We start from the raw sequence: 24,556 nt of genomic DNA, 5'->3' as shown, positions 1-24,556 counted from the left end.
GCACTTTTTATTTTATTTTATTTCACCTTTATTTAACCAGGTAGGCTAGTTGAGAACAAGTTCTCATTTGCAACTGCGACCTGGCCAAGATAAAGCATAGCAGTGTGAACAGACAACACAGAGTTACACATGGAGTAAACAATTAACAAGTCAATAACTCAGTAGAAAAAAAGAGAGTCTATATACATTGTGTGCAAAAGGCATGAGGAGGTAGGCGAATAATTAAAATTTTGCAGATTAACACTGGAGTGATAAATGATCAGATGGTCATGTACAGGTAGAGATATTGGTGTGCAAAAGAGCAGAAAAGTAAATAAATAAAAACAGTATGGGGATGAGGTAGGTAAAAATGAGTGGGCTATATACCGATAGACTATGTACAGCTGCAGCGATCGGTTAGCTGCTCAGATAGCAGATGTTTGAAGTTGGTGAGGGAGATAAAAGTCTCCTACTTCAGCGATTTTTGCAATTCGTTCCAGTCACAGGCAGCAGAGTACTGGAACGAAAGGCGGCCAAATGAGGTGTTGGCTTTAGGGATGATCAGTGAGATACACCTGCTGGAGCGCGTGCTACGGGTGGGTGTTGCCATCGTGACCAGTGAACTGAGATAAGGCGGAGCTTTACCTAGCATGGACTTGTAGATGACCTGGAGCCAGTGGGTCTGGCGACGAATATGTAGCGAGGGCCAGCCGACTAGAGCATACAGGTCGCAGTGGTGGGTGGTATAAGGTGCTTTAGTGACAAAACGGATGGCACTGTCATAAACTGCATCCAGTTTGCTGAGTAGAGTATTGGAAGCTATTTTGTAGATGACATCGCCGAAGTCGAGGATCGGTAGGACAGTCAGTTTTACTAGGGTGAGTTTGGCGGCGTGAGTGAAGGAGGCTTTGTTGCGGAATAGAAAGCAGACTCTAGATTAGATTTTTTTCGATTGGAGATGTTTGATATGAGTCTGGAAGGAGAGTTTACAGTCTAGCCAGACACCTATGTACTTATAGATGTCCACATATTCAAGGTCGGAACCATCCAGGGTGGTGATGCTAGTCAGGCGTGCGGGTGCAGGCAGCGAACGGTTGAAAAGCATGCATTTGGTTTTACTAGCGTTTAAGAGCAGTTGGAGGCCACGGAAGGAGTGTTGTATGGCATTGAAGCTCGTTTGGAGGTTAGATAGCACAGTGTCCAAGGACGGGCCGGAAGTATATAGAATGGTGTCGTCTGCGTAGAGGTGGATCAGGGAATCGCCCGCAGCAAGAGCAGCATCATTGATATATACAGAGAAAAGAGTCGGTCCGAGAATTGAACCCTGTGGCACCCCCATAGAGACTGCCAGAGGACCGGACAGCATGCCCTCCGATTTGACACACTGAACTCTGTCTGCAAAGTAGTTGGTGAACCAGGCAAGGCAGTCATCAGAAAAACCGAGGCTACTGAGTCTGCCGATAAGAATATGGTGATTGACAGAGTCGAAAGCCTTGGCAAGGTCGATGAAGACGGCTGCACAGTACTGTCTTTTATCGATGGCGGTTATGATATCGTTTAGTACCTTGAGCGTGGCTGAGGTGCACCCGTGACCAGCTCGGAAACCAGATTGCACAGCGGAGAAGGTACGGTGGGATTCGAGATGGTCAGTGACCTGTTTGTTGACTTGGCTTTCGAAGACCTTAGATAGGCAGGGCAGGATGGATATAGGTCTGTAACAGTTTGGGTCCAGGGTGTCTCCCCCTTTGAAGAGGGGGATGACTGCGGCAGCTTTCCAATCCTTGGGGATCTCAGACGATATGAAAGAGAGGTTGAACAGGCTGGTAATAGGGGTTGCGACATTGGCGGCGGATAGTTTCAGAAATAGAGGGTCCAGATTGTCAAGCCCAGCTGATTTGTACGGGTCCAGGTTTTGCAGCTCTTTCAGAACATCTGCTATCTGGATTTGTATTTATTTATTTATTTTACCTTTATTTAACCAGGTAGGCAAGTTGAGAACAAGTTCTCATTTACAATTGTGACCTGGCCAAGATAAAGCAAAGCAGTTCGACAGATACAACGACACAGAGTTACACATGGAGTAAAACAAACATAAAGTCAATAATACATTATAAACAAGTCTATATACAATGTGAGCAAATGAGGTGAGAAGGGAGGTAAAGGCAAAAAAGGCCATGGTGGCAAAGTAAATACAATATAGCAAGTAAAACACTGGAATGGTAGTTTTGCAATGGAAGAATGTGCAAAGTAGAAATAAAAATAATGGGGTGCAAAGGAGCAAAATAAATAAATTAATTAAATACAGTTGGGAAAGAGGTAGTTGTTTGGGCTAAATTATAGGTGGGCTATGTACAGGTGCAGTAATCTGTGAACTGCTCTGACAGTTGGTGCTTAAAGCTAGTGAGGGAGATAAGTGTTTCCAGTTTCAGAGATTTTTGTAGTTCGTTCCAGTCATTGGCAGCAGAGAACTGGAAGGAGAGGCGGCCAAAAAATAATTGGTTTTGGGGGTGACTAGAGAGATATACCTGCTGGAGCGTGTGCTACAAGTGGGAGATGCTATGGTGACCAGCGAGCTGAGATAAGGGGGGACTTTACCTAGCAGGGTCTTGTAGATGACATGGATCCAGTGGGTTTGGCGACGAGTATGAAGCGAGGGCCAGCCAACGAGAGTGTACAGGTCGCAATGGTGGGTAGTATATGGGGCTTTGGTGACAAAACGGATTGCACTGTGATAGACTGCATCCAATTTGTTGAGTAGGGTATTGGAGGCTATTTTGTAAATGACATCGCCAAAGTCGAGGATTGGTAGGATGGTCAGTTTTACAAGGGTATGTTTGGCAGCATGAGTGAAGGATGCTTTGTTGCGAAATAGGAAGCCAATTCTAGATTTAACTTTGGATTGGAGATGTTTGATATGGGTCTGGAAGGAGAGTTTACAGTCTAACCAGACACCTAAGTATTTGTAGTTGTCCACGTATTCTAAGTCAGAGCCGTCCAGAGAAGTGATGTTGGACAGGCGGGTAGGTGCAGGTAGCGATCGGTTGAAGAGCATGCATTTAGTTTTATCAATGTTATTATCCAAAGCTATGCGGAACATATCCCAGTCCACGTGATTGAAGCAATCTTGAAGCATGGAATCAGATTGGTCGGACCAGCGTTGAACAGACCTGAGCACGAGCGTTTCCTGTTTTAGTTTCTGTCTATAGGCTGGGAGCAACAAAATGGAGTTGTGGTCAGATTTTCCGAAAGGAGGGTGGGGCAGGGCTTTGTATGCTTCGCGGAAGTTAGAGTAACAATGGTCCAGGATTTTTTCCGTCCGGGTAGCGCATTCGGTATGCTGATAAAATTTAGGAAATCTTGTTTTCAGATTAGCCTTGTTAAAATCCCCAGCTACAATGAATAAAGCCTCAGGATATGTGGTTTCATCGATGTGTCTGCTTGGGGGGTATATTTACTGCTGTGATTATAATCGAAGAGAATTCTCTTGGTAGATAATGCGGTCGACATTTGATTGTAAGGAATTCTAGGTCAGGTGTGCAAAAGGACTTGAGTTCCTGTATGTTGTTATGATCACACCACTTCTTGTTAATCACAAGGCATACCCCCCTGTCCTTCTTCTTACCAGAGAGATGTTTGTTTTCATTCAGCGCGATGCGTGAAGAAACCAGGTGGCTGTACCGACTCCGAAGGTGTGTCTCGAGTGAGCCACGTTTCCGTGAAACAAAGAACGTTACAATCTCTGATGTCTCTCTGGAAGGCAACCCTTGCTCGGATTTCGTCTACCTTGTTGTCAAGAGACTGGACGTTGGCGAGTAGTAAACTCGGTAGCGGTGCGCGATGTGCCCGTCTACGGAGCCTGACCAGAAGACCGCTTCTTCTCCCCTTCCTGCGGCACTGTTGTTTTGGGTCGCCGGATGGGATCCGATCCATTGTCCTGGGTGGTGGACCAAACATACCAAACAGAGGATCCGCTTCGGGAAAGTCGTATTCCTGGTCGTAATGTTGGTAAGTTGACGTTGCTCTTATATCTAATAGTTCCTCCCGGCTGTATGTAATTAAAATGAAGATTTCCTGGTGTAACAGTGTTCCTGATAACGCAAAGCAAGGCGACCATCTCTGTCGGCGCCGGATCCCCAAAAAAATAAGAAGGTTGGTAACTATAAACAACTGCAGCATAGGTAACTCTGGGTCTTCCTTCCCTGTTTCACCTATTTGCGTTTACGACAATCACATAATTTGGCTTCCGAGTGGCGCAGCGGTCTAAGGCACCGCATCTCAGTGCTGGGGGTGTCAGTACAGACCCTGGTTCAATTCCAGGCTGTATCACAACCGGCTGGGATTGGGAGTCCCATAGGGCGGCGCACAATTGGCCCTGCGTCGCCCAGGTTAGGGTTTGGCCGGGGTAGACCGTCATTGCAAATGAGAGTTTGTTTTTAACTGACTATGCTTTTCATTTACATTTTTAGAATTTCTCTCAAGGACCAATGGTTATAGATGAAGAGAACAGGCCAGAGCGAGTAATGCTAATTTTGTAATTAAAACAGATGGTCTGATGACCAGCACATGTAAACCGATCCCCAAACGGCACCCATATGACGGCGGAGAGGGGAGTGAATCAAATGACAACGACTCGCCCGTTGACTGAAAGCAATCTTTTTAAGAGGCGGAGGCCTTTTACTACGTATCACATGGAAATAATTCCTCTATCTGCTTGGCGTGTCACTGACACAAGAACTCTATTGATTGGCAGGGGATATATTACCCCGTCAGTAGTAATAGCTGCTAGTAATGGGTTCTCTCTCTCCCTCTCTCTGTGTGTGTGTGTGTGTGTGTGTGTGTGTGTGTGTGTGTGTGTGTGTGTGTGTGTGTGTGTGTGTGTGTGTGTGTGTGTGTGTGTGTGTGTGTGTGTGTGTGTGTGTGTGTGTGTGTGTGTGTGTTATCAGTTTATTGTGAGTGACCTGTGACAAATGTCAAGTTAGATGGGCCCAGACCCACACTAGACATGTGAACCGTATGGTCATGGCTTAATATCAATGTCTCCTAGAGGCTTGGACGTCCTGGGCATCCCTAGCCATGTGGATTATTAGGTTAATCTCGGTTGTATATTTTGGGTCACACCGTAGCAACCTTTTTTCAACAGAAAATATAAATAAATGTTTCTTAGTGGACAAGTTCAGGTTGTCCCTCCCGGTATCCGTCTGTTTTATATAATTTGGTGCCAAATGAAAACGACCCTGGTCTGTAACATCTCTGTCCCCCCCACAAGTTGTTTAGCGCATTACATAAATGCGGTAATTGGTTCGTTTCGGGTCAACATTTAGTGTGGATTGTTATTTTCAAGCACATTGTTCATTTGGAAAATGTGGAATTTTGGAATTATTTTGTGAGAAGGTTGAGACATTATGAAAGACATATCATCATGTTTTTATTTATGACATATGTAATGATCATCAGATCACAGATACGTAGATACTACGTTGTGACTCCATGGCAGAATTATCTAAACAAAATGATCTCTTCAACCTCTTGTAACCATTCATTCTATTTTCTTAGAAGCCTGTAAGTAGTGATGTGAATTGATTCAGTCAATCACCAGAATATCCTGGATGAAGGATATCCCAGATGGAAGGAGTTGACACTTTATTTAAAACACACTTCTGAAAGCGATATCCCCAGAAAACCGCTATTGTCACGACTTCCGCCGAAGTCGGTCCCTCTCCTTGTTCGGGCGGTGTTCAGCGGTCGACGTCACTGGCCTTCTAGCCATCGCCGATCCACTTTTCATTTTCCATTTGTTTTGTTTTTGTCTTACACAACCGGTTTCAATTCCCCAATTACCTGTTTATTATTTAACCCTCTGTTTCCCCATTTTTGGTTGTGAGTGATTGTTTGTTGTATTGTGGTCCGTATTGTGGGCTTGGTAATTCTCTTGTATTTTGATGACTTTGAGTAAAGTTACTTTTATTTACTAATCTCTGCTGTCCTGCGCCTGACTCCTCTGCACCATCTACACATAGACCCTTACAGCTATCTGCAATTGATTGCATCACAGCCTCAGTCATCTGAAGTAGGCGGCTAGTGGCAGAACTTTGTATATACTTACAGGACAAATAACACTGTCTGTCTCTAGGGTATTTCCTAACACACTATATACTGTGTGTGTGTGTGAGTGTGTGTGTGAGTACATTAGTGTTGTCACGATACCAACACCAGGCTTAGTATCACAATACTCGATACCATCATGATACTCAATACCAAAACCATACCAAAATGGTACCACGGCAAAAGAAGAAGGCATATTAGCCAAAGTCACAGAATGGCACTTGATCCAGACAGATAAATTCAGCTTCTGCTCTGTTCAATATTTGGGCATCTTTTGAGTTCATTATCATTCATGTCAACAATTTTCAGACAGCCATGTATGCATTAATTAATCAATAATACAATACATTTACTTTGTTTTTAAATCTATATTGATAAACTGGGTAAATCAAAAATATGTTGCCTAGGCCTATCCACAATGCAGGTGAATGCATTTTCAGTAGGAGTGTGTGCATGCATTGAGCTATTGAGCTTGGAATGATTTAATTGTACTGATCAACAACATTTGCATAGAAGTTGCTTCTTTTATAAAAATGTGCGCTGTCTTTAACCAGTAATGACATCATGCACAAGGCAAGAGGGGGGCGGCCTGTCAGAGCACAGTCAGTTCGCTGAGGAAGTGGATCATCTTTGGGAGAGATGTGAAGAGGCCAAATAAGTGAATTAATATTTTTTGGGTGGCAATCAGCTTTGAAATCAGCATATTTTCCATTATGGTATTACAAACAAAGTACTAGGGTAGTAAATTTATGTTAGCTTTAGGAAAGCTAGCAAGGAAAGTTTGCCTACAAAGCTGGAAGGTACCAGTATCTTCTTGCATTGTAAAGTGTTCTAGCCTGTTTGGACATTGTTTTGTGAACAGTAATGAACAGTTTCAACATTCCTTCATGATGTGTCGCATTATTCAAGTATGTTACCTTCTGTGCAGCATGAGTGGGGAGTGAACATAAAGTGGACAAGAAAGTGGAGCAGGCACGCTGCGCGCTATAATAAGGGGTCGGCTGCGCTGATATACAGGCTTGATCCGTGAGACACATTTGACAGATGTACCGAATGTAACAACAATTCTAGCACCGAATATTTTTTAATGTTCTAGTATTGAAAGAATACCAAAGTTTAAGTATACCGTCCAACACTAGAGTAAATGTGCGCATAGCGGTTCAGGGGGAGGCAAGTCATTATGCTACCTCATCAAACCAAAGATGTTTTGTTATCATTACTTTCTCTAAAATGTATTTACAGTATATTACATGACATAAGTTTGCAAGTGTTCCTTCCCACCTGAATCATTGGAAAGTATGTGTATCTCTTTCATGCTGCTGCTATAGGAAGGTCGTCCATATTGTGGTCATGTGTGTTGTGTGTAGTCTCTGTGTGGATGGGTGTGTGTGATTGTGTGTGCGTGCAGGGGAAGTGTGTGCGTGTCTGTCACAGGAGGCTGCTGAAGGTTCATTATAATGGCCGGAAGGGAGCTAGCTCATGGAATGGCATCAAACACCTGGAAACACTGTGTTTGGTGTATTTGATACTATTCCAGTTACTCCTCTCCAGTCATTACCATGAGCCTGTTCTCCCCAATTAAGGTGCCACCAAGCCCCTGTGGTGTCTGTGTATATGTGTCTTTATGTCTGTGTTTGTGTGTGTGTGAATGCGTGTGCTCATATGTGTGTGTGTGTAGGGGATGTGTGTGCGTTTCTGGGTATGTGTTTGTATGTCTGTGTTTGTGTGCCTGTACGTGTGTAGACGAAAACAGCCCATGAACTGCCACAATACGACTTTAAGTTTCTGGGTTTTTTGTTGTATATTTCCTGTAGCTTGCGCTTCTATCTGATGGAGTTTAAATTCTTGCGTCGAGCAATCCCGTATCCGGGAGCGTAATCATAGCCTCAAGCTCATTACCATAACTATTAATGCTCATTACGTTAACTATTCATGAAAATCACAAATGAAATAAATATATTGGCTCACAAGCTTAGCCTTTTGTTAACAACACTGTCATCTCAGATTTTAAAAATATGCTTTTGTGTAAGAGTATTGATAGATAGCATAGCATTAAGCCTAGCATTCAGCAGGCAACATTTTCATAAAAACAAGAAAAGCATTCAAACAAATAAAATAATTTACCTTTGAAGAACTTCGGATGTTTTCAATGAGGAGACTCTCAGTTAGATAGCAAATGTTCAGTTTTTCCAAAAAGATTATTTGTGTAGGAGAAATCGCTCCGTTTTGTTCATCACGTTTGGCTAAGAAAAAAAACAAAAATTCAGTCATTACAACGCCGTTTTTCACATATCTATTCGATGATAAATCATTCGTGGCAGTTGGGTTTCTCCTCTGAAGCAAATGGAAAAATGCACGCAGCTGGAGATTACGCAATAATTTTGATGGAGGACACCAAGCGGGCACCTGGTAAATGTAGTCTCTTATGGTCAATCTTCCAATGATATGCCTACAAATACGTCACAATGCTGCAGACACCTTGGGGAAACTGTAACGATCTGAGTGTAGTGGGTGAGAAGTCAGGCGCAGGAAGCAGGGAGTTCAGGGTAGTGCTATTTTAATGCACAAAGAAACGGCAAACATAAGCCAACCCCACGAAAACACAGGGCGTAATGAACAAACAAACGCCCCAAACAGGGGGACTTAAACTGTCCAGGAAAATGGGAAAAACACGAAACCCATAGACGTGCACACAAGTACACCAAACAGACGGTCACAATAATTAATCCCGCACAAGGAACCAGGCGGGCCGGCTGACTAATAAAGCCTCACTACTATTATTACCTAACTCAAAACAGGTGCACTCAATAAACACATAAGGAGGGGGAGGAAATAATCAGTGGCAGCTAGTAGGCCGGCGACGACGAGCGCCTAGCGCCACCCGAACGGGAAGGGAAGCCTCCTTCGGTCGGAGTCGTGACAGAAACGACAGAAAGTGTAGGCTCATTCCTGGCGCATTCACAGCCATAAGAGGAGACATTGGAACACAGCGCCTTCAAAATCTGGGCCATTTCCTGTTTGAAATTTCATCTTGGTTTTGCCTGTAGCATCAGTTTTGTGGCACTCACAGATAATATCTTTGCAGTTTTGGAAACGTCAGAGTGTTTTCTTTCCAAAGCTGTCAATTATATGCATAGTCGAGCATCTTTTCGTGACAAAATATCTTGTTTAAAACGGGAACGTTTTTTATCCAAAAATTAAAAGAGCGCCCCCTATATCGAGCGCCCCCCCACCTCATAAGGCTGTGCTGTTGCCTTCTGGAGAAATGTGTACTTACAATAAAGATATCTGGTTGATTAGTGGTACTGTAAGACCACTAAAATCCCCCAACACAACCACAAAAAAGACCATGCTCTCACCTTTGTCTAAGCAATGCAGCAGCAACTCAGGGGCATTTTACAAGGGCATTTAGTAAAAAAGCAAAAAATTGTTTTGGAGTATGTGAATGTATAAGAAGTAATTCTAGAAATTTGATTCAAACTGCCATTTATAGTTTTTTGACATATCAGACGAAAAACACATCTCTGTACCATGAAAGCAAAAGGAGGTTTTTAGCAAAACACAGTACAAATCAACCCTGTGTCTTACCCAATCCAAATCAAAGGCTCTGACCACATTCAAATGTGTTTTAGTTTGACAGATAGGCTTGACACAAGCCATATATTAGCAAACATAAGGATTCTTCAGCTTGGGTTGTGTTGTCAACCAATTTCGCATTCCCCTGTCGTCCGCACGGTCCTACTTAATCAGCGAGTGAGACAGAGAGAGAGAGAGAGAGAGAGAGAGAGGCCTGGACAGATCCTCGCCTGGACAGATCCTCTCCAGTCCTTGCTATCTCTTACTGTACATCTCATCCCCCTTTTCCAGTTAAAAGAAGGTAAATAACAGACAGACAGCTTCATTAGCTCTAGCATCTGCGGAGACCACTCTGCCCTGGCTTGCACCGGTGTTCGCTTAAATACTGGAGCTTTTACTCAAGGTGCTGGCGGCGACCTCCGATCAACTATTGTTTGTTTTATTGTTTGTCATGATACTTTTCCTGGACAGTGGGAGTTAGAGAAAAAAAGAGATCTGAACCTGAGCTCTGCCTGAAAATGTCATCTCTCTCTCTTTTGTTTCTGTTTTGCTCCACAAACAACAAATCATTCAGTTGTAGAGATAATAATGTGCCAAGTAGGAGCTGGTTGAATTTTTGTCAATGGAAATCTAGCTACTCCAGAGCTAAACCTGACGATTGGCAGCTAGACATAGATCTGTGTGGTATTCGGAAGGCTAGGTTTTCAGTCGGACACCTTTGGATTAATTTTCCATTATTACCACCCTGGAGGATTCCTTATTGTAGGAAAAGGTGGGTAGAATAGCTGTCTCCATCAGAAGTACACACAGGCACACTCGCACACACACTAGAGGTCGACCGATTACTCGGAATGGCCGATTAATTAGGGCCGATTTCAAGTTTTCATAACAATCGGAAATCGGTATTTTTGGGCGCCGATTTGCCAATTTTTTTTTTTTTTTACACCTTTATTTAATCTTTATTTAACTAGGCAAGTCCTTTAAGAACACATTCTTATTTTCAATGGCGTTCTAAGAACGGTGGCTTAACTGCCTTGTTCAGGGGCAGAACAACCGATTTTCACCTTGTCAGCTCGGGGGATCCAATCTTGCAACCTTGCAGTTAACTAGTCCAACGCAATAACGACCCGCCTCTGTCTCGTTTACACTCCACAAGGAGACTGCCTGTTACGCGAATGTAGTAAGCCAAGGTAAGTTGCTAGCCAGCATTAAACTTAAGTTATAAAAAACAATCAATCATAATCACTAGTTACACATGGTTGATGATATTACTAGATATTATCTAGCGTGTCCTGCGTTGCATATAATCTGACTGAGCATACAAGTATCTAAGTATCTGACTGAGCAGTGGTAGGCAGAAGCAGGCGCGTAAACATTCATTCAAACAGCACTTTCGGGCATTTTTCCAGCAGCTCTTCGCTGTGCGTCAAGCATTGCGCAGTTTATGACTTCAAGCATATCAACTCCCGAGATGAGGCTGGTGTAACCGAAGTGAAATGGCTAGCTAGTTAGCGCGCGCTAATAGCGTTTCAAACGTCACTCGCTCTGAGCCTTCGAGTAGTTGTTCCCCTTGCTCTGCATGGGTAACGCTGCTTCGATGGTGGCTGTTGTCGTTGTGTTGCTGGTTCGAGCCCAGGGAGGAGCGAGGAGAGGGACGGAAGCTATAGTGTTACACTGGCAATACTAAAGTGCCTATAAGAACATCCAATAGTCAAAGGTTAATGAAATACAAATGGTATAGAGGGAAATAGTCCTATAATTCCAATAATAACTACAACCTAAAACTTCTTACCTGGGAATATTGAAGACTAAATATTCCCAAAGGAACCACCAGCTTTCATATGTCATGTTCTGAGCAAGGAACTGAAACGTTAGCTTTCTTACATAGCACATATTGCACTTTTACTTTCTTCTCCAACACTTTGTTTTTGCATTTTTTAAACCAAATTTAACATGTTTCAATATTTACTTGAGGCTAAATTGAATTGATTGATGTATTATATTAAGTTAAAGTAAGTGTTCATTCAGTATTGTTGTAATTGTCATTATTATAAATAAATTGACCGATTAATCGGTATCATCTTTTTTGGTCCTCCAATAATCGGTATCGGTATCGGGGTTGAAAAATCATAATCGGCCAACCTCTAACACACACGCACACACACACACACACACACACACACACACACACACACACACACACACACACACACACACACACACACACCGCTAGAACACCAGAAGGATTAACAATAGAGGATATTGTACCACTTTAAGTTAATGACTCAGTCATTTTAGTCCATGAAAGAGGTAGCAATTATTGCCCTCTTTTTAATCATGTTAAACCCTTCATCAACTGATTTTGTATTAATACTTGAACCTGCTTGTCGTTTTCCAGACCTACTCCATATGTTTCTGTCTGACAACACCTTTTTAATCATGTGATCTTTCCGAAGGGTGTTTGAATTCATTCCATTTATCCTCCATGATTTGGATTGTTGCTTATTCATGCGTGCACTTCCAAAGTACTGTATTACCCATAGCTTGAGCTGTTTGCCTGCATATTAATTCATTTTGTTTTAATGATGGTAGCTAAGTAGGAGTTTACCTTTAGAAGTCCCTAGGGCTTACTCCAGGTAAATTACTCAAAATGCTGTTGTTTATGCCTTTCACTAGGAAAGCAACACATGGGAATTAAACTCGCTGAAGTTGAACCACTGTATAGGCGAATAACAGTAACTGACAAACGAATGCATCTAGCGATGTGGTTAAATTAAAACCTCACTTACTGTAATGTTGATCAAGTTAGGTCCTTTTCAGATTGTTCACATTTTTTTTTTAAAGGGGTCAAAAACAAACAATGTAGTCACATACGCACACATACCAATGTCCATATTATTTAAAATGACAATAGTTGGCCAATCTAATTCTAACCCATTCAGTATAAATTCATCATGTACTGTAAGTTCCTGGGAAAAGTAATTGAATCCCTTCCAAAACAAAGCCAGCAACAATATGTCTGAAAAAAAAACACCCACTCAAATAAACAAATAAAACACTCAGCTATGTTCCAACAACACCTCATCTTTTACATTGAATCCAACCAATCTCTGTGTGCCCAGTGCCTTTCAATCCCCCATAAAAGGACTGTATGAACTCATCTTGGCCTACAGCAGGTTCCCCTACAGTCAACTGAATGGTCCTTTATGGAGGAAACATAATTTGAAAATGGTTGAGAGAGATGTGTGTGTGTGTGTGTGTGTGTGTGTGTGTGTGTGTGTGTGTGTGTGTGTGTGTGTGTGTGTGTGTGTGTGTGTGTGTGTGTGTGTGTGTTTGCGTGCGTGCTTTTCAGACTGAGACATACCACTAAAACAGTATTTGAATGACAAAGTCATATCAGTCTCAGGCAAATCTCTCTCCTCTTATTTGTATGTTAATTTCCTGAAGGTGTAAGTCAGACGCAGTGTGTGTGTTTCGGTCTGTGTTCTTGCACATGCCTGCGCTGCATGTGTGCTTGTGCACTTCACCGTGTGTATCCCTCAAAGGCAGAATAGCGCTCCCCCTTGGCCCTTGAGTGCATTGGAAATGTAGATACACACATACATACAGTGGGCCTCTCCATGATGTCTCACTGTAAGTACCCCTGACATCAGGCCCTCTGTGGCACTGTTTTAATTGAGCCCAGGATGCTGAGAGTTAATTGATTCAGAAACGAAGATCCAATGGCAAAGTTGGTGGGACCGAAGGTGCACGCCTTGCCTTTTTTCTCCCTCGCCTTCTTCATGTTTGGGAATGCTTGCCACTTGGATTCTGCATGCCGTCTTTCTTATGTAAATCAACATGATTCGGGAGGAATGGGAGGGAACAACGGAGAGAAGGACTACCTCTGTGTCTTTCATTCCACAGCCCTTTTCTTTGCGGTGTAGATCGCCTTACCCCTTGTTGGCAACTGATGTTTTCTCGCAAAAGCAGTTGTTTTGTGGATTAGCTTTGTGTGGTGGGTCTAGCTGTGTTTTTTCTCTTCTTTTCTATAGAGCCAAACTGGTTTTTAGATTTAGGCTTTAAACTACTTCAGGGGGAAGCATCTGAGTGGCAAAAGAACAAGACCAAAATGTTCCCAGTCACTTTTCATCCCGCCAAGTTCAATGTCCCCCAAAGAAGTGGTGGAAGGGTCTTTAGAGATAGATAGAGGGGTTGAGGGTAGCTGAATCATGGGAATAAAAACAAATAAAAGATAACTAATGTCAAATATACTGTGTTCGTAAAATGTATATAGTATGTATAAGCTGGAAGTAGAAGCATAATTATTGTGGTCCATTATTTTACTCCAATTAGGGAGGGGTGGTAGGTTTAGGGGAAAATAGTTAAGGAAAATATATACAAATATATAAGCAGTACCAGTCAAAAGTTTGGACACACCTACTCATTCAAAGGTTTTTCTTTATTTGTACTATTTTCTACATTGCAGAATAATAGCGAAGACATCAAAACTATGCCAAGGGGGGTGAATACTTTCGCAAGCCACTGTAATTGATTTGATAAAATAACCGTCATCACATTAATGATAGTCACGTCACAACAATTTTAACTATATTCTATTTTGTGCAAAGCTGTTGTTAGGGTTCGTTCCTTTCGTCCTTGTCAATCATTGGCTCATTGGTGAAATTAGCATTATAACAATTTCTTTAATTAAATCATTCAAAAATCTGTATTAATGCAATTGCAGACAGAAGTTCACAACTTAATGCATGTTTCTGAGTAAGTTCTGCATCAAATAAAGGGTCTCAAGTTGTTTTGTTAAACCCGAAGTCTAGCCCTGGTGATGTCACTTCCTACATCATTACCTTTTTACCGTGCCTACAAAGCTTTATAAACAATGGCTTTTAGTGTTATCTAAAAATTTAGCAGTAAATGTCCACTCCCCAAAGTTGATTTATTGTGGAATGTTTGACAAGTCTTATGTCCTACACACCCCTGCAGAGTTCTGTCTCAGTCACACATTTCTCAGAGGGGTCTCTTTATAAGAGAGAGAGAGAGAGAGAGAGAACTAGAAAACAACTGTGGAACAATACTAAACCTCTATAATGAATATATACTGTATATTCTTAATCTGTAGTCTAGGACCCTATAAATGTAAGGAGGGAGGGGTCTTATAACCCCTCCCCTTCTATTAATACAACATAAGCCTAATCAATTATTCTAATACATCAAACATTTTGGTACAGCCCTTATCATGACCCCTAGCTGAAGGGTGGCTACTTTGAAGAATCTCAAATATAATACACTGCTCAAAAAAATAAAGGAAACACTAACATAACACATCCTAAATCTGAATGAATGAAATATTATTATTAAATACTTTTTTCTTTACATAGTTGAATGTGCTGACAACAAAATCACACAAAAATTATCAATGGAAATCAAATGTATCAACCCATGGAGGTCTGGATTTGGAGTCACACTCAAAATTAAAGTGGAAAACCACACTACAGGCTGATCCAACTTTGATGTAATGTCCTTAAAACAAGTCAAAATGAGGCTTAGTAGTGTGTGTGGCCTCCACGTGCCTGTATGACCTCCCTACAATGCCTGGGCATGCTCCTGATGAGGTGGCGGATGGTCTCCTGAGGGATCTCCTCCCAGACCTGGACTAAAGTATGCGCCAACTCCTGGACAGTCTGTGGTGCAACGTGGCGTTGGTGGATGGAGCGAGACATGATGTCCCAGATGTGCTCAATTGGATTCAGGTCTAGGGAATGGGCGGGCCAGTCCATAGCATCAATGCCTTCCTCTTGCAGGAACTGCTGACACACTCCAGCCACATGAGGTCTAGCATTGTCTTGCATTAGGAGGAACCCAGGGCCAACCGCACCAGCATATGGTCTCACAAGGGGTCTGAGGATCTCATCTCGGTACCTAATGGCAGTCAGGCTACCTCTGGCGAGCACATGGAGGGCTGTGCGGCCCCCCAAAGAAATGCCACCCCACACCATGACTGACCGGTCATGCTGGAGGATGTTGCAGGCATCAGAACATTCCCCACGGCGTCTCCAGACTCACATCTGTCACATGTGCTCAGTGTGAACCTGCTTTCATCTGTGAAGAGCACAGGGCGCCAGTGGCGAATTTTCCAATCTTGGTGTTCTCTGGCAAATGCCAAACGTCCTGCACGATGTTGGGCTGTAAGCCCAACCCCCACCTGTGGACATCGGGCCCTCATACCACCCTCATGGAGTCTGTTTCTGACTGTTTGAGCAGACACATGCACATTTGTGGCCTGCTGGAGGTCATTTTGCAGGGTTCTGGCAGTGCTCCTCCTGCTCCTCCTTGCACAAAGGCGGAGGTAGCGGTCCTGCTGCTGGGTTGTTGCCCTCCTACGGCCTCCTCCACGTCTCCTGATGTACTGGCCTATCTCCTGGTAGCGCCTCCATGCTCTGGACACTACGCTGACAGACACAGCAAACCTTCTTGCCACAGCTCGCATTGAGCTGCACTACCTGAGCAACTTGTGTGGGTTGTAGACTCCGTTTCATGCCACCACTAGAGTGTAAGCACCGCCAGCATTCAAAAGTGACCAAAACATCAGCCAGGAGCATAGGAACTGAGAAGTGGTCTGTGGTCACCACCTGCAGAACCACTCCTTTAATGGGGGTGTCTTGCTAATTGCCTATAATTTCCACCTGTTGTCTATACCATTTGCACAACAGCATGTGAAATGTATTGTCAAACAGTGTTGCTTCCTAAGTGGACAGTTTGATTTCACAGAAGTGTGATTGACTTGGAGTTACATTGTGTTGTTTAAGTGTTCCCTTTATTTTTTTGAGCAGTGTATATATTTAGATTTGGTTAACACATGTTTGGATACTACATGATTACATGTGTGTTATTTCATAGTTTTGATGTCTTCACTATTATTCTACAATGTAGAAAGTAGTAAAACCAAAGAAAAACCCTGGAATGAGTTGTGTCCAAACTTTTGACTGGTACTGTATATATATATATATATATATATATATATATATATATATATTATTATTATTTTTTTTTTTAAATATATATATGTGTATATTTTATAATATATTTCTAAAAACAGATATGGGGGATTGGAAATTATGCAGACAAATGGGTGTTGTAAGAGTATCAGAGTATCCTAGTATCCTAAGTCCACACTATCCTAGGCCCTATACACTATACAATAGCCTGTAGACATTTGTCACACTGTAGTTCTGAAGATACTTGTTTTGCTATTAGCGTGTTTTAACAAGTCATTTGGGTAATGGCTTCCAATGATTGCCTTATTTTTTTTTGTCCCAAATGGCACCCTATTTGTATAAAGAAAAGGGTACCATTTGGGATGCAGACTGAGATTATGCCTTATGTGTGAGTAGTGAGCCCTATTTCCATAACGTGGACCTTTTTTTCAGCCACAGAATAATTTATGTGCCTTTTATGGCTGTGTAAACGTTTGGCTTTCAACTACTGTTATCATCATTACCATTTTCATTACAATTATGGTATCTATTATTAACATCTGTTGTTAAACATTTACACCTCAAAATATACTGTAGCGAAGGACCGGGTTTAACTCATCCCGCTAAATTTATTAGAGTAAAGTAGTGTAGTGTTGTTTGATAATAATAATTTTATGCTGTTATTTTGTCATTGCATGGCATGTCAGTATCAGTGATCTGTAGGTTATACCAGCATGGCCACCCACCTCGTTATGAGAGAAAGAATATTTCAGTAAATCTTAATTCAATCAAATCTACAATGCGCTATTTGCAGTTTTAAGCCCTATTCGAACAGGATTAGTCTTACTGGGGGAGGTCGGGTAATGTAATTATGTGCACGAGCACAAAACACCACATCTGTCATTTTAGCCTGTGCGATTCTGCTATGTCAGTTATTTTTACATGGCTGGAGAGTAACAATTCCAGACAGAATAAGCTACTGCTGATAATACTAGCTAATTGACATCCCTGTGTTTTGAGAGAAATGTCTGAGTTTGACAGGTGTTGCTCACGTTTTGAGCAAGAAAACAATAACTGATTCGATAAATAGTTGTTCATAGCCTATATATGAAGGGCCTACATGTGTCAACTTTCACAGTAAATGCTTTTGTTTATAAGTTTTGTGTGAATCATTTGAACATCGCCAACATGCATCAGTAAAAAATATTGCTCCTATTTAATGCAACCCTTGCTGTTAATAGATGGCAAAGCAGCAGCATACAACTGAGCTAAACATTAGGAAAGTATCAATTCACTTTGTCATCCATAGCCTAAAAACGCATCTCAAGTGCAAGTGCACCGTTTAGCTCACATCTGAAGGCTAGGGTGCATTTACTGTAGGATGTCTTCTAATAAAATATCCCAACATAAAATAATGATTATGACCACGCTTCCTAAATTCAAATGGTATGGCGACAATATACCAAAGATGGTTTGGTAGGGATCAGCTTTGAAGAAAAACAACAACTCTGGAATAAGGGACATTCTGGGCTAATAATTGCATAACATTCTCTAGTAATACTAGTCACATGTGAATAGGGGTTTACAGTTACATTTAGATACATTTTTTCTTATGGTCTAACAAAAATCTTAACATTGTAGAGGGTTATGACTGAAACCAGCCCTTAATGGTTACCTTTAAATCAAATTAACCAATTAACCTATCAATTTCCTCCAATCCAGATGAACCAATCAACCATGGTTTCCGTTAACCAATCACCTTTCTCACCTGTTGTAGGTTTGGAACTGCCCTTCATGATGATGCCCCACCCCCTGATCCCGTGCAGCTTGCCCCCTGCTTCTGTCACCATGGCAATGAGCCAGATGAACCACCTCAGCACCATCGCCAACATGGCCGCCGTCGCACAGCAACAGAGCCTGCCCTGCAGAATGGTCACCTCAGTTATCAAGGTAAGCTGTGTATAATAAACATAATACTAAACTAGAAAGTATTATATTATATGACAGTGTTTCCCAATCCTTATCCTTAGGACCCATAACTTTGTTACTGTTAGGGCAAAAATAAAATATGCACCCATTTTGGTCCCCAGGACCAGGATTGGGAAACACTGTTATATTCCAACATGGCCGATGTGGCACAACAGCAGAGCCTGCCCTGCAGAATGGTCACCTCAGTAATCAAGGTAAACCGCTAGAATGGACTTAATTTACTAAACTGTATAGTAAACACATTACAACATGGCTGCCATGATACAGCAACAAACAGAGCATGCCCTGAAGAATAGTCACCACAGTCATTGAGATAAACTGGCAGAATGGACACACACTGTGTATAACTAACATACAGCTCTGGACATTTAAAGTTACTTATCCTGAACTTTTGACTGCGATGACAGAGTGGAAAGCACTATGGAAATGTACATTGATTACATAGCATCTACTTTCATGGACCTTAGTTGTCACTGATGACCTTGTCACTGATGTCCCTCTGTCATTGACAGGAGCGTGTCCCAGACAGTCCCTCCCCCACCCCTTCCTTAGAGGATGGCAGGAGGCCCGGCAGCCACCCGTCGTCCCACCGCAGCAGCAGTGTCTCCAGCTCACCGGCCCACACAGAGAGCTCCTCAGACAGGATACGTACGTCCCCCTATTCCCTCCCCATGCAACGAGTCAGACTGGCTAACTGCGTGTTCAGTTCCGCAAGTAAACAAACAAACCCACCCCGCTAACCCACAAACCCAATTTTGATATTGTTGTTTTTGTTGTACTGAACCGATAAATTTATTGATTTGGGATTTGTAGTGCTCTTCAATCCTAGTCCTAGTTACTCACTGGGTGTGTAGGTTTTTGTTTCAGCCCAACAGCAGTAACACACCTGATTCAACAAATCAAGTGCTAGATGATTAGTACACTTGATCAGTTTAATCAGGTATATTAGTGCTGGGATGGAACAAATCCTTGTACTTTAGGGGTTCCTTAGTACCAGAATTGAAAAACATGTATTCTGAATCATCCACGTGTTCAAAATGTGATAGTTAGAAGTTCATTTCCAAAAACAGGGCATATACAGGTCAATTTGAACAGACAAAGACATCTTCTAGCTCACCTGTACTACTCTCTCTCTCCTCTCCAGCCATACATCAGAATGGTCTTTCTATGAACCAAATGAACCAAGCTCTGCTGGGCCTCTCCCCTAGCATTCTGCCTGGGCCTAAAGAAGGAGACCTGGCCCACGACATGAGTCACGAAGCAAAGAGGATGCACATTCACAAAGGTAAGACGTGTCCTATTGAAAAACCTATATTCACGTTGACAAAGGTAAGTTATGTGTCCTATTTTCATACATATACAGTGCCTTTAGAAAGTATTCATACCCCTTGACTTATTCCACATTTTGTTGTGTTACAGCCTGAATTTAAAATGGATAAATATATATCACCTGTCTACATGCAATACCCCATAATGACAAATAAAAAACATGTTTTTAGACATTTTAGCAAATGTACTGTATTTAAAAGGAAATACAGAAATATCTCATTTACATAAGTATTCACACCCATGCGTTAATAAGTGTTAGAATCACCTTTGGCAGCGATTTCAGCTGTGAGTATTTCTGGGTAAGTGTGTAAGAGCTTTGCACACCTGGACTGTACAATATTTTCCCATGACTCTTTTCAAAATTCTTCAAGCTTTGTCAAATTATTTGTTGATCATTGCTAGATAAAAAATAAAAAATAGCTTCTTGATAAGCAACTGCAGTATAGATTTGGCCTTGTGTTTTAGGTTATTGTCCTGTTGAAAGGTGAATTCATCTCCAAGTGTCTGGGGGAAAGCAGTTTGAGCCAGGTTGTCCTCTCAGATGTTTCCTGTGTTAAGCTCCATTCTGATTTAAAAAAAATCCTAATTAACTCTCCAGTCCTTAATTATTACAAGCATACCCATAACATGATACAGCCACCACTATAAATATGGAGAATGGTACTCAGTAATGTGTTGTATTGTATTTGCCCCAAACATAACACTTTGTATTCAGGACAAAAAGTTAATAGCTTGGCCACATTCTTTGCAAGTATTACCTCTGTCAATTAGGTTAGTATTGGGGAGTAACTACAATGTTGTTGATGCATCTTCGGTTTTCCCCTATCGGTCACGGTCGTCCTCCTCTTCATCTGAAGAGGAGAGGCGAGACGGATCGGAGGACCAAAATGCGGTGTGATATGTGTTCATGTTGAATGTTTAATTAAAGAAAGAACTGAACACTGAAACACTATACAAAAACAGTAAACAAAATAACAACCGTGAAGCTAATTCGAGCTGCGCTGAAACAAGCCATCAACATAGACAATCACCCACAAACAAACAGTGCAACCCAGGCTACCTAAGTATGATTCTCAATCAGAGACAACTAATGACACCTGCCTCTGATTGAGAACCATACTAGGCCGAAACATAGAAATACCCAAATCATAGAAAAACAAACATAGACTGCCCACCCAACTCACACCCTGACTATACTAAATAAATACAAAAACAAACGAAATAAAGGTCAGAACGTGACACTATCACAGCCATTAAACGCTGTAACTGTTTTAAAGTATCCATTGGCCTCATTGTGAAATCCCTGAGCTGTTTCCTTCCTCTCGGGCAAAAAAAAACATTTCAGCTTTTCATTTTTAATAATTTGTCGAAAAACATAATTCCACTTTGACATTATGTGATATTGTCTGTAGGCCAGTGACAAACAAAATCTGAATTGAATCATATTTTTTAATTCAGGGTGTAACACAACAATATGTGGAAAAAGTCAAGGGGTGTGAATACTTTCTAAAGGCACTATACCTTGCAATGTATCGTATTTATATTCCATACGTGTATGTATGTTCCATACGTCGTTTAGTTTGGTTATGACAACCTCAATGCAACCATGTATTGAATATTGAAAAACATTTATGTTTAGATATGTCAATAAAATTACTACTTGTTCACTTATGGTTTACTTGTAACAAATACCAGATAGGTAAGTAATCTTAGTAAATACTAGGTGAAAATGTACCTGTATTTATGATAAGTAGTCTACTAAATGCTTAGATATGTCTCTAAGCATGAATTCCACTACCATTCCCCTCTATTGAGCAAGATTTAGAAACATTTATAAAACAATTTTACTCAAACAAGGAGCAGATACAAATGTTTAATGCTGTGAGTTAAACATAAAATGATGCAAATAATATATTTTAGTATTCTATGATGGTTTAGAGTTGTGCTGGGGTTGGGTTTGTGTGGTGTTGGGTGGGTTGGGGTGGGGTGGAGGTGGATAATGATAACAAAACCACAGTGGAAATCATTGGGCTGTGTGTTTCCTTTTGGTTAGCGGCTAACAATTAGCCCAAAGTGGAGATCAGCTCTCGTCCTTCCACTCACAATATGAAGTAGTAAATAGTAATAATTAGTGTGATCATGCTCTGAATTCATAGGTCAAACTCCACAACTGTGTGTGTGTGTGTGTGTGTGTGTGTGTGTGTGTGTGTGTGTGCGTGTGCGTGTGTTTGCGTGTGTGTGCGTGCGTGATTGAGTGCATGTGTGTGTCTACATGTGTGTGTTACAGTGAGCAGAGCTGCAACCATCGGGGGACATAGTGTAATAACCATTGAATATAAACAAGCATGATCTTCTTCTACCCCCATCTGCATACTCTGTACTACTCTGCTCAGTGCTCCCCTCAACCAGTCTTTGCATAAACAGAGACATAACACCTAAACCTCAGCCTATTAACACCATGCTGTTCTACCATACACACATTACAGTTTTGTTGACAATTCAGACCTGTGATGTCCTATGATATGTGATAGAGAGAGAGAGAGAGAGAGAGAGAAGGGGGGGTGTGAAAACCAGACAATCCATTTATGTAACACACACACAAACAAACACAAACACATTATTATTGAGATTGTAAATTCCTAATATGTCACCAGTGTTGATTAGGATTCCGGCCTCTCCAGCACGGTTGTACCAGAGGTCTCGGTTCTGCAGAAAAACATTTTTATAAAATAACCCATTAATGCAGAGGAGTGCAACTAAATTAGTTACCAATTTGCTGAGCATGAATTAATGAAGAGAGCTTCTCGCGGCTCCCACAGTTGTAATTTTCATAATAACCCCGGACCTTTATTTGGCAGGTTGTTTAGTTTTTTCGTTTGAAGGTTTTCATTAGTCTAATGAGGAGTGTGCAAGGGCGAGCAGTCAGCACAATTTACATGAGGAAGCTATCATAATAAATGAGGCAATTTGAATAACACACACAGCTTTATGCGGTGAGATAAGAGAGATTGTAGTCGGTCGGCAGACCCAGCGCTGGTAACCAATACATTAGAACCCAACTAATAACCAAAGTAATCCCAATAAAAGCTTTAAGTGAAGGAAATAAAATGAATGATAGATATATTGAACTGTAATGATATGATACATGATGCATTAGATGAGTAGTATAAATGTGTTCCATTGTTAAAGAGCGAGGGAATTGGAGGGAGGGAGGAAGGGATGGAGAGGGTTCTGCGATTTGCTACATTGTTTATGGCAAGCTTTTTAATTAGGATTGTTCATCGGATCAGTTTGTTTAGACAAATGAGATAACATTCCAATGGTTTAACGATATTTCTCCACTTGTTTGATATTTATGGTCTTGGTCGAGAATTGAATTAATCTTGTGCATTATACTCACACAGAGAGAACAGAGGAGGGGACTGTAGGATGCCGTGTCCTGCCTCTGCCTCCATATATGAGGGTTAATAATATCTGCTCGTATCGGCTATCGAAGACAAAGTACACCGTTACTGACGCGGTAATGCAACCGATCATTTGTCGCCGTGAAGATCTCTCATCAGTAAGTGTCTGCTATCGAAGACAGTCAAACTACACAGATACTGCACTGACAGAAACTATCTCTCCGCTCTTTTCCACATCCTCTTTGATGACAAAGGACAAAGACCATTTGTTGTAGTTGAAATCTCTTTATTACTTCAAGTCCAGTCCATCCTCATTCTAGCTCACAACCAGATGGTATAGCTTTCGGGTGTCTTTTCAACTTTTTTAACACAATTATTGTTGGCAAGTAACGATCGGTTGCAAATAGGACTTGATGATATGATGATGTTCCATAATAAAATTGAAACGGCAAATGTACAAGGCCAGCTATGTATCTCACATCAAGCTAATTGAATCGCTTCACAAAGGGAAGTCTGTGGTGATCACTTTCGACAAGCCCGCGTCTCGTGAAACAGCAGGTTGTTGACAAACAAGGCAGAATAAAAGACACGGAAGCCTTTGGTTGTAAACTCATTTTAGATATCAAACATTGAACATGATTTGATTTACTGGGGGAGAAGCCTTTTTAAACACAAGCAATATGCGCAACACTCCGGTGTTGCTGTAGAAACCATATGGGAGATGAAAAGCACAAACAGATATATTGATTAGCCAAACATAGAACAACGAAATCTAGGGCACCAGACGTTTAATTTCACCAGTAAAAATGTTGTGTGAAAATGCACTAGATGTTTCTATTCACTTACAGTGGTTATGTTTTGTTGGATCTGGAAATGTGGTGCAATGGAACCAATGGAATACTCTCAAAAGTAGTAAACCTGCCCATCTGTCAAGCCAAACACCAATCTAACCCTTGAAGCATCTGAAAGAGAACAAATACTATTTCCACCCGGTTCTGGAACTATAGTCTTGTCATGACGCCACACAACTCTAGCGGCTAGAATGACTGACAGGTCTCGTATGACACAAGGAGACTTGGAAAGCAACCAATCTGTAAAATGATTCTGTTAACCATATTCTAAAAAGGGAAAGGTTTGACTGTAATGGGATATATTCTCACTTCCTGTGTAAATGTTATGTATCCTTGTTGACACACTGTGAGATGG

At 41.5% G+C, this 24,556-nt stretch overlaps 1 protein-coding gene across 4 annotated transcripts in view; it reads left to right on the top strand.

The window, feature by feature from the left end:
- The window catches only part of LOC109865261 (dachshund homolog 1-like), a 259,894-nt gene that overhangs the window by 181,589 nt on the left and 53,749 nt on the right, over positions 1-24,556 (top strand). Inside the window, exons 4-7 of one of the 4 annotated variants that reach the window (XM_020453374.2) lie at positions 18,406-18,578; positions 18,719-18,811; positions 19,130-19,265; positions 19,762-19,902. In XM_020453374.2, coding sequence (XP_020308963.1) covers positions 18,406-18,578; positions 18,719-18,811; positions 19,130-19,265; positions 19,762-19,902 — 543 coding nt within the window. Of the gene's footprint in view, positions 1-18,405; positions 18,579-18,718; positions 18,812-19,129; positions 19,332-19,761; positions 19,903-24,556 lie in introns of all 4 variants that reach the window. The other 3 variants (XM_020453368.2, XM_020453381.2, XM_020453386.2) reach the window with 3 other exon arrangements.

The sequence above is a fragment of the Oncorhynchus kisutch genome, linkage group LG2 (assembly GCF_002021735.2).
Source record: "Oncorhynchus kisutch isolate 150728-3 linkage group LG2, Okis_V2, whole genome shotgun sequence".
NCBI lineage: Eukaryota > Metazoa > Chordata > Actinopteri > Salmoniformes > Salmonidae > Oncorhynchus > Oncorhynchus kisutch.
Note: the sequence above shows the minus strand (reverse complement) of the source record. Positions and strands in the feature narration are given on the sequence as shown.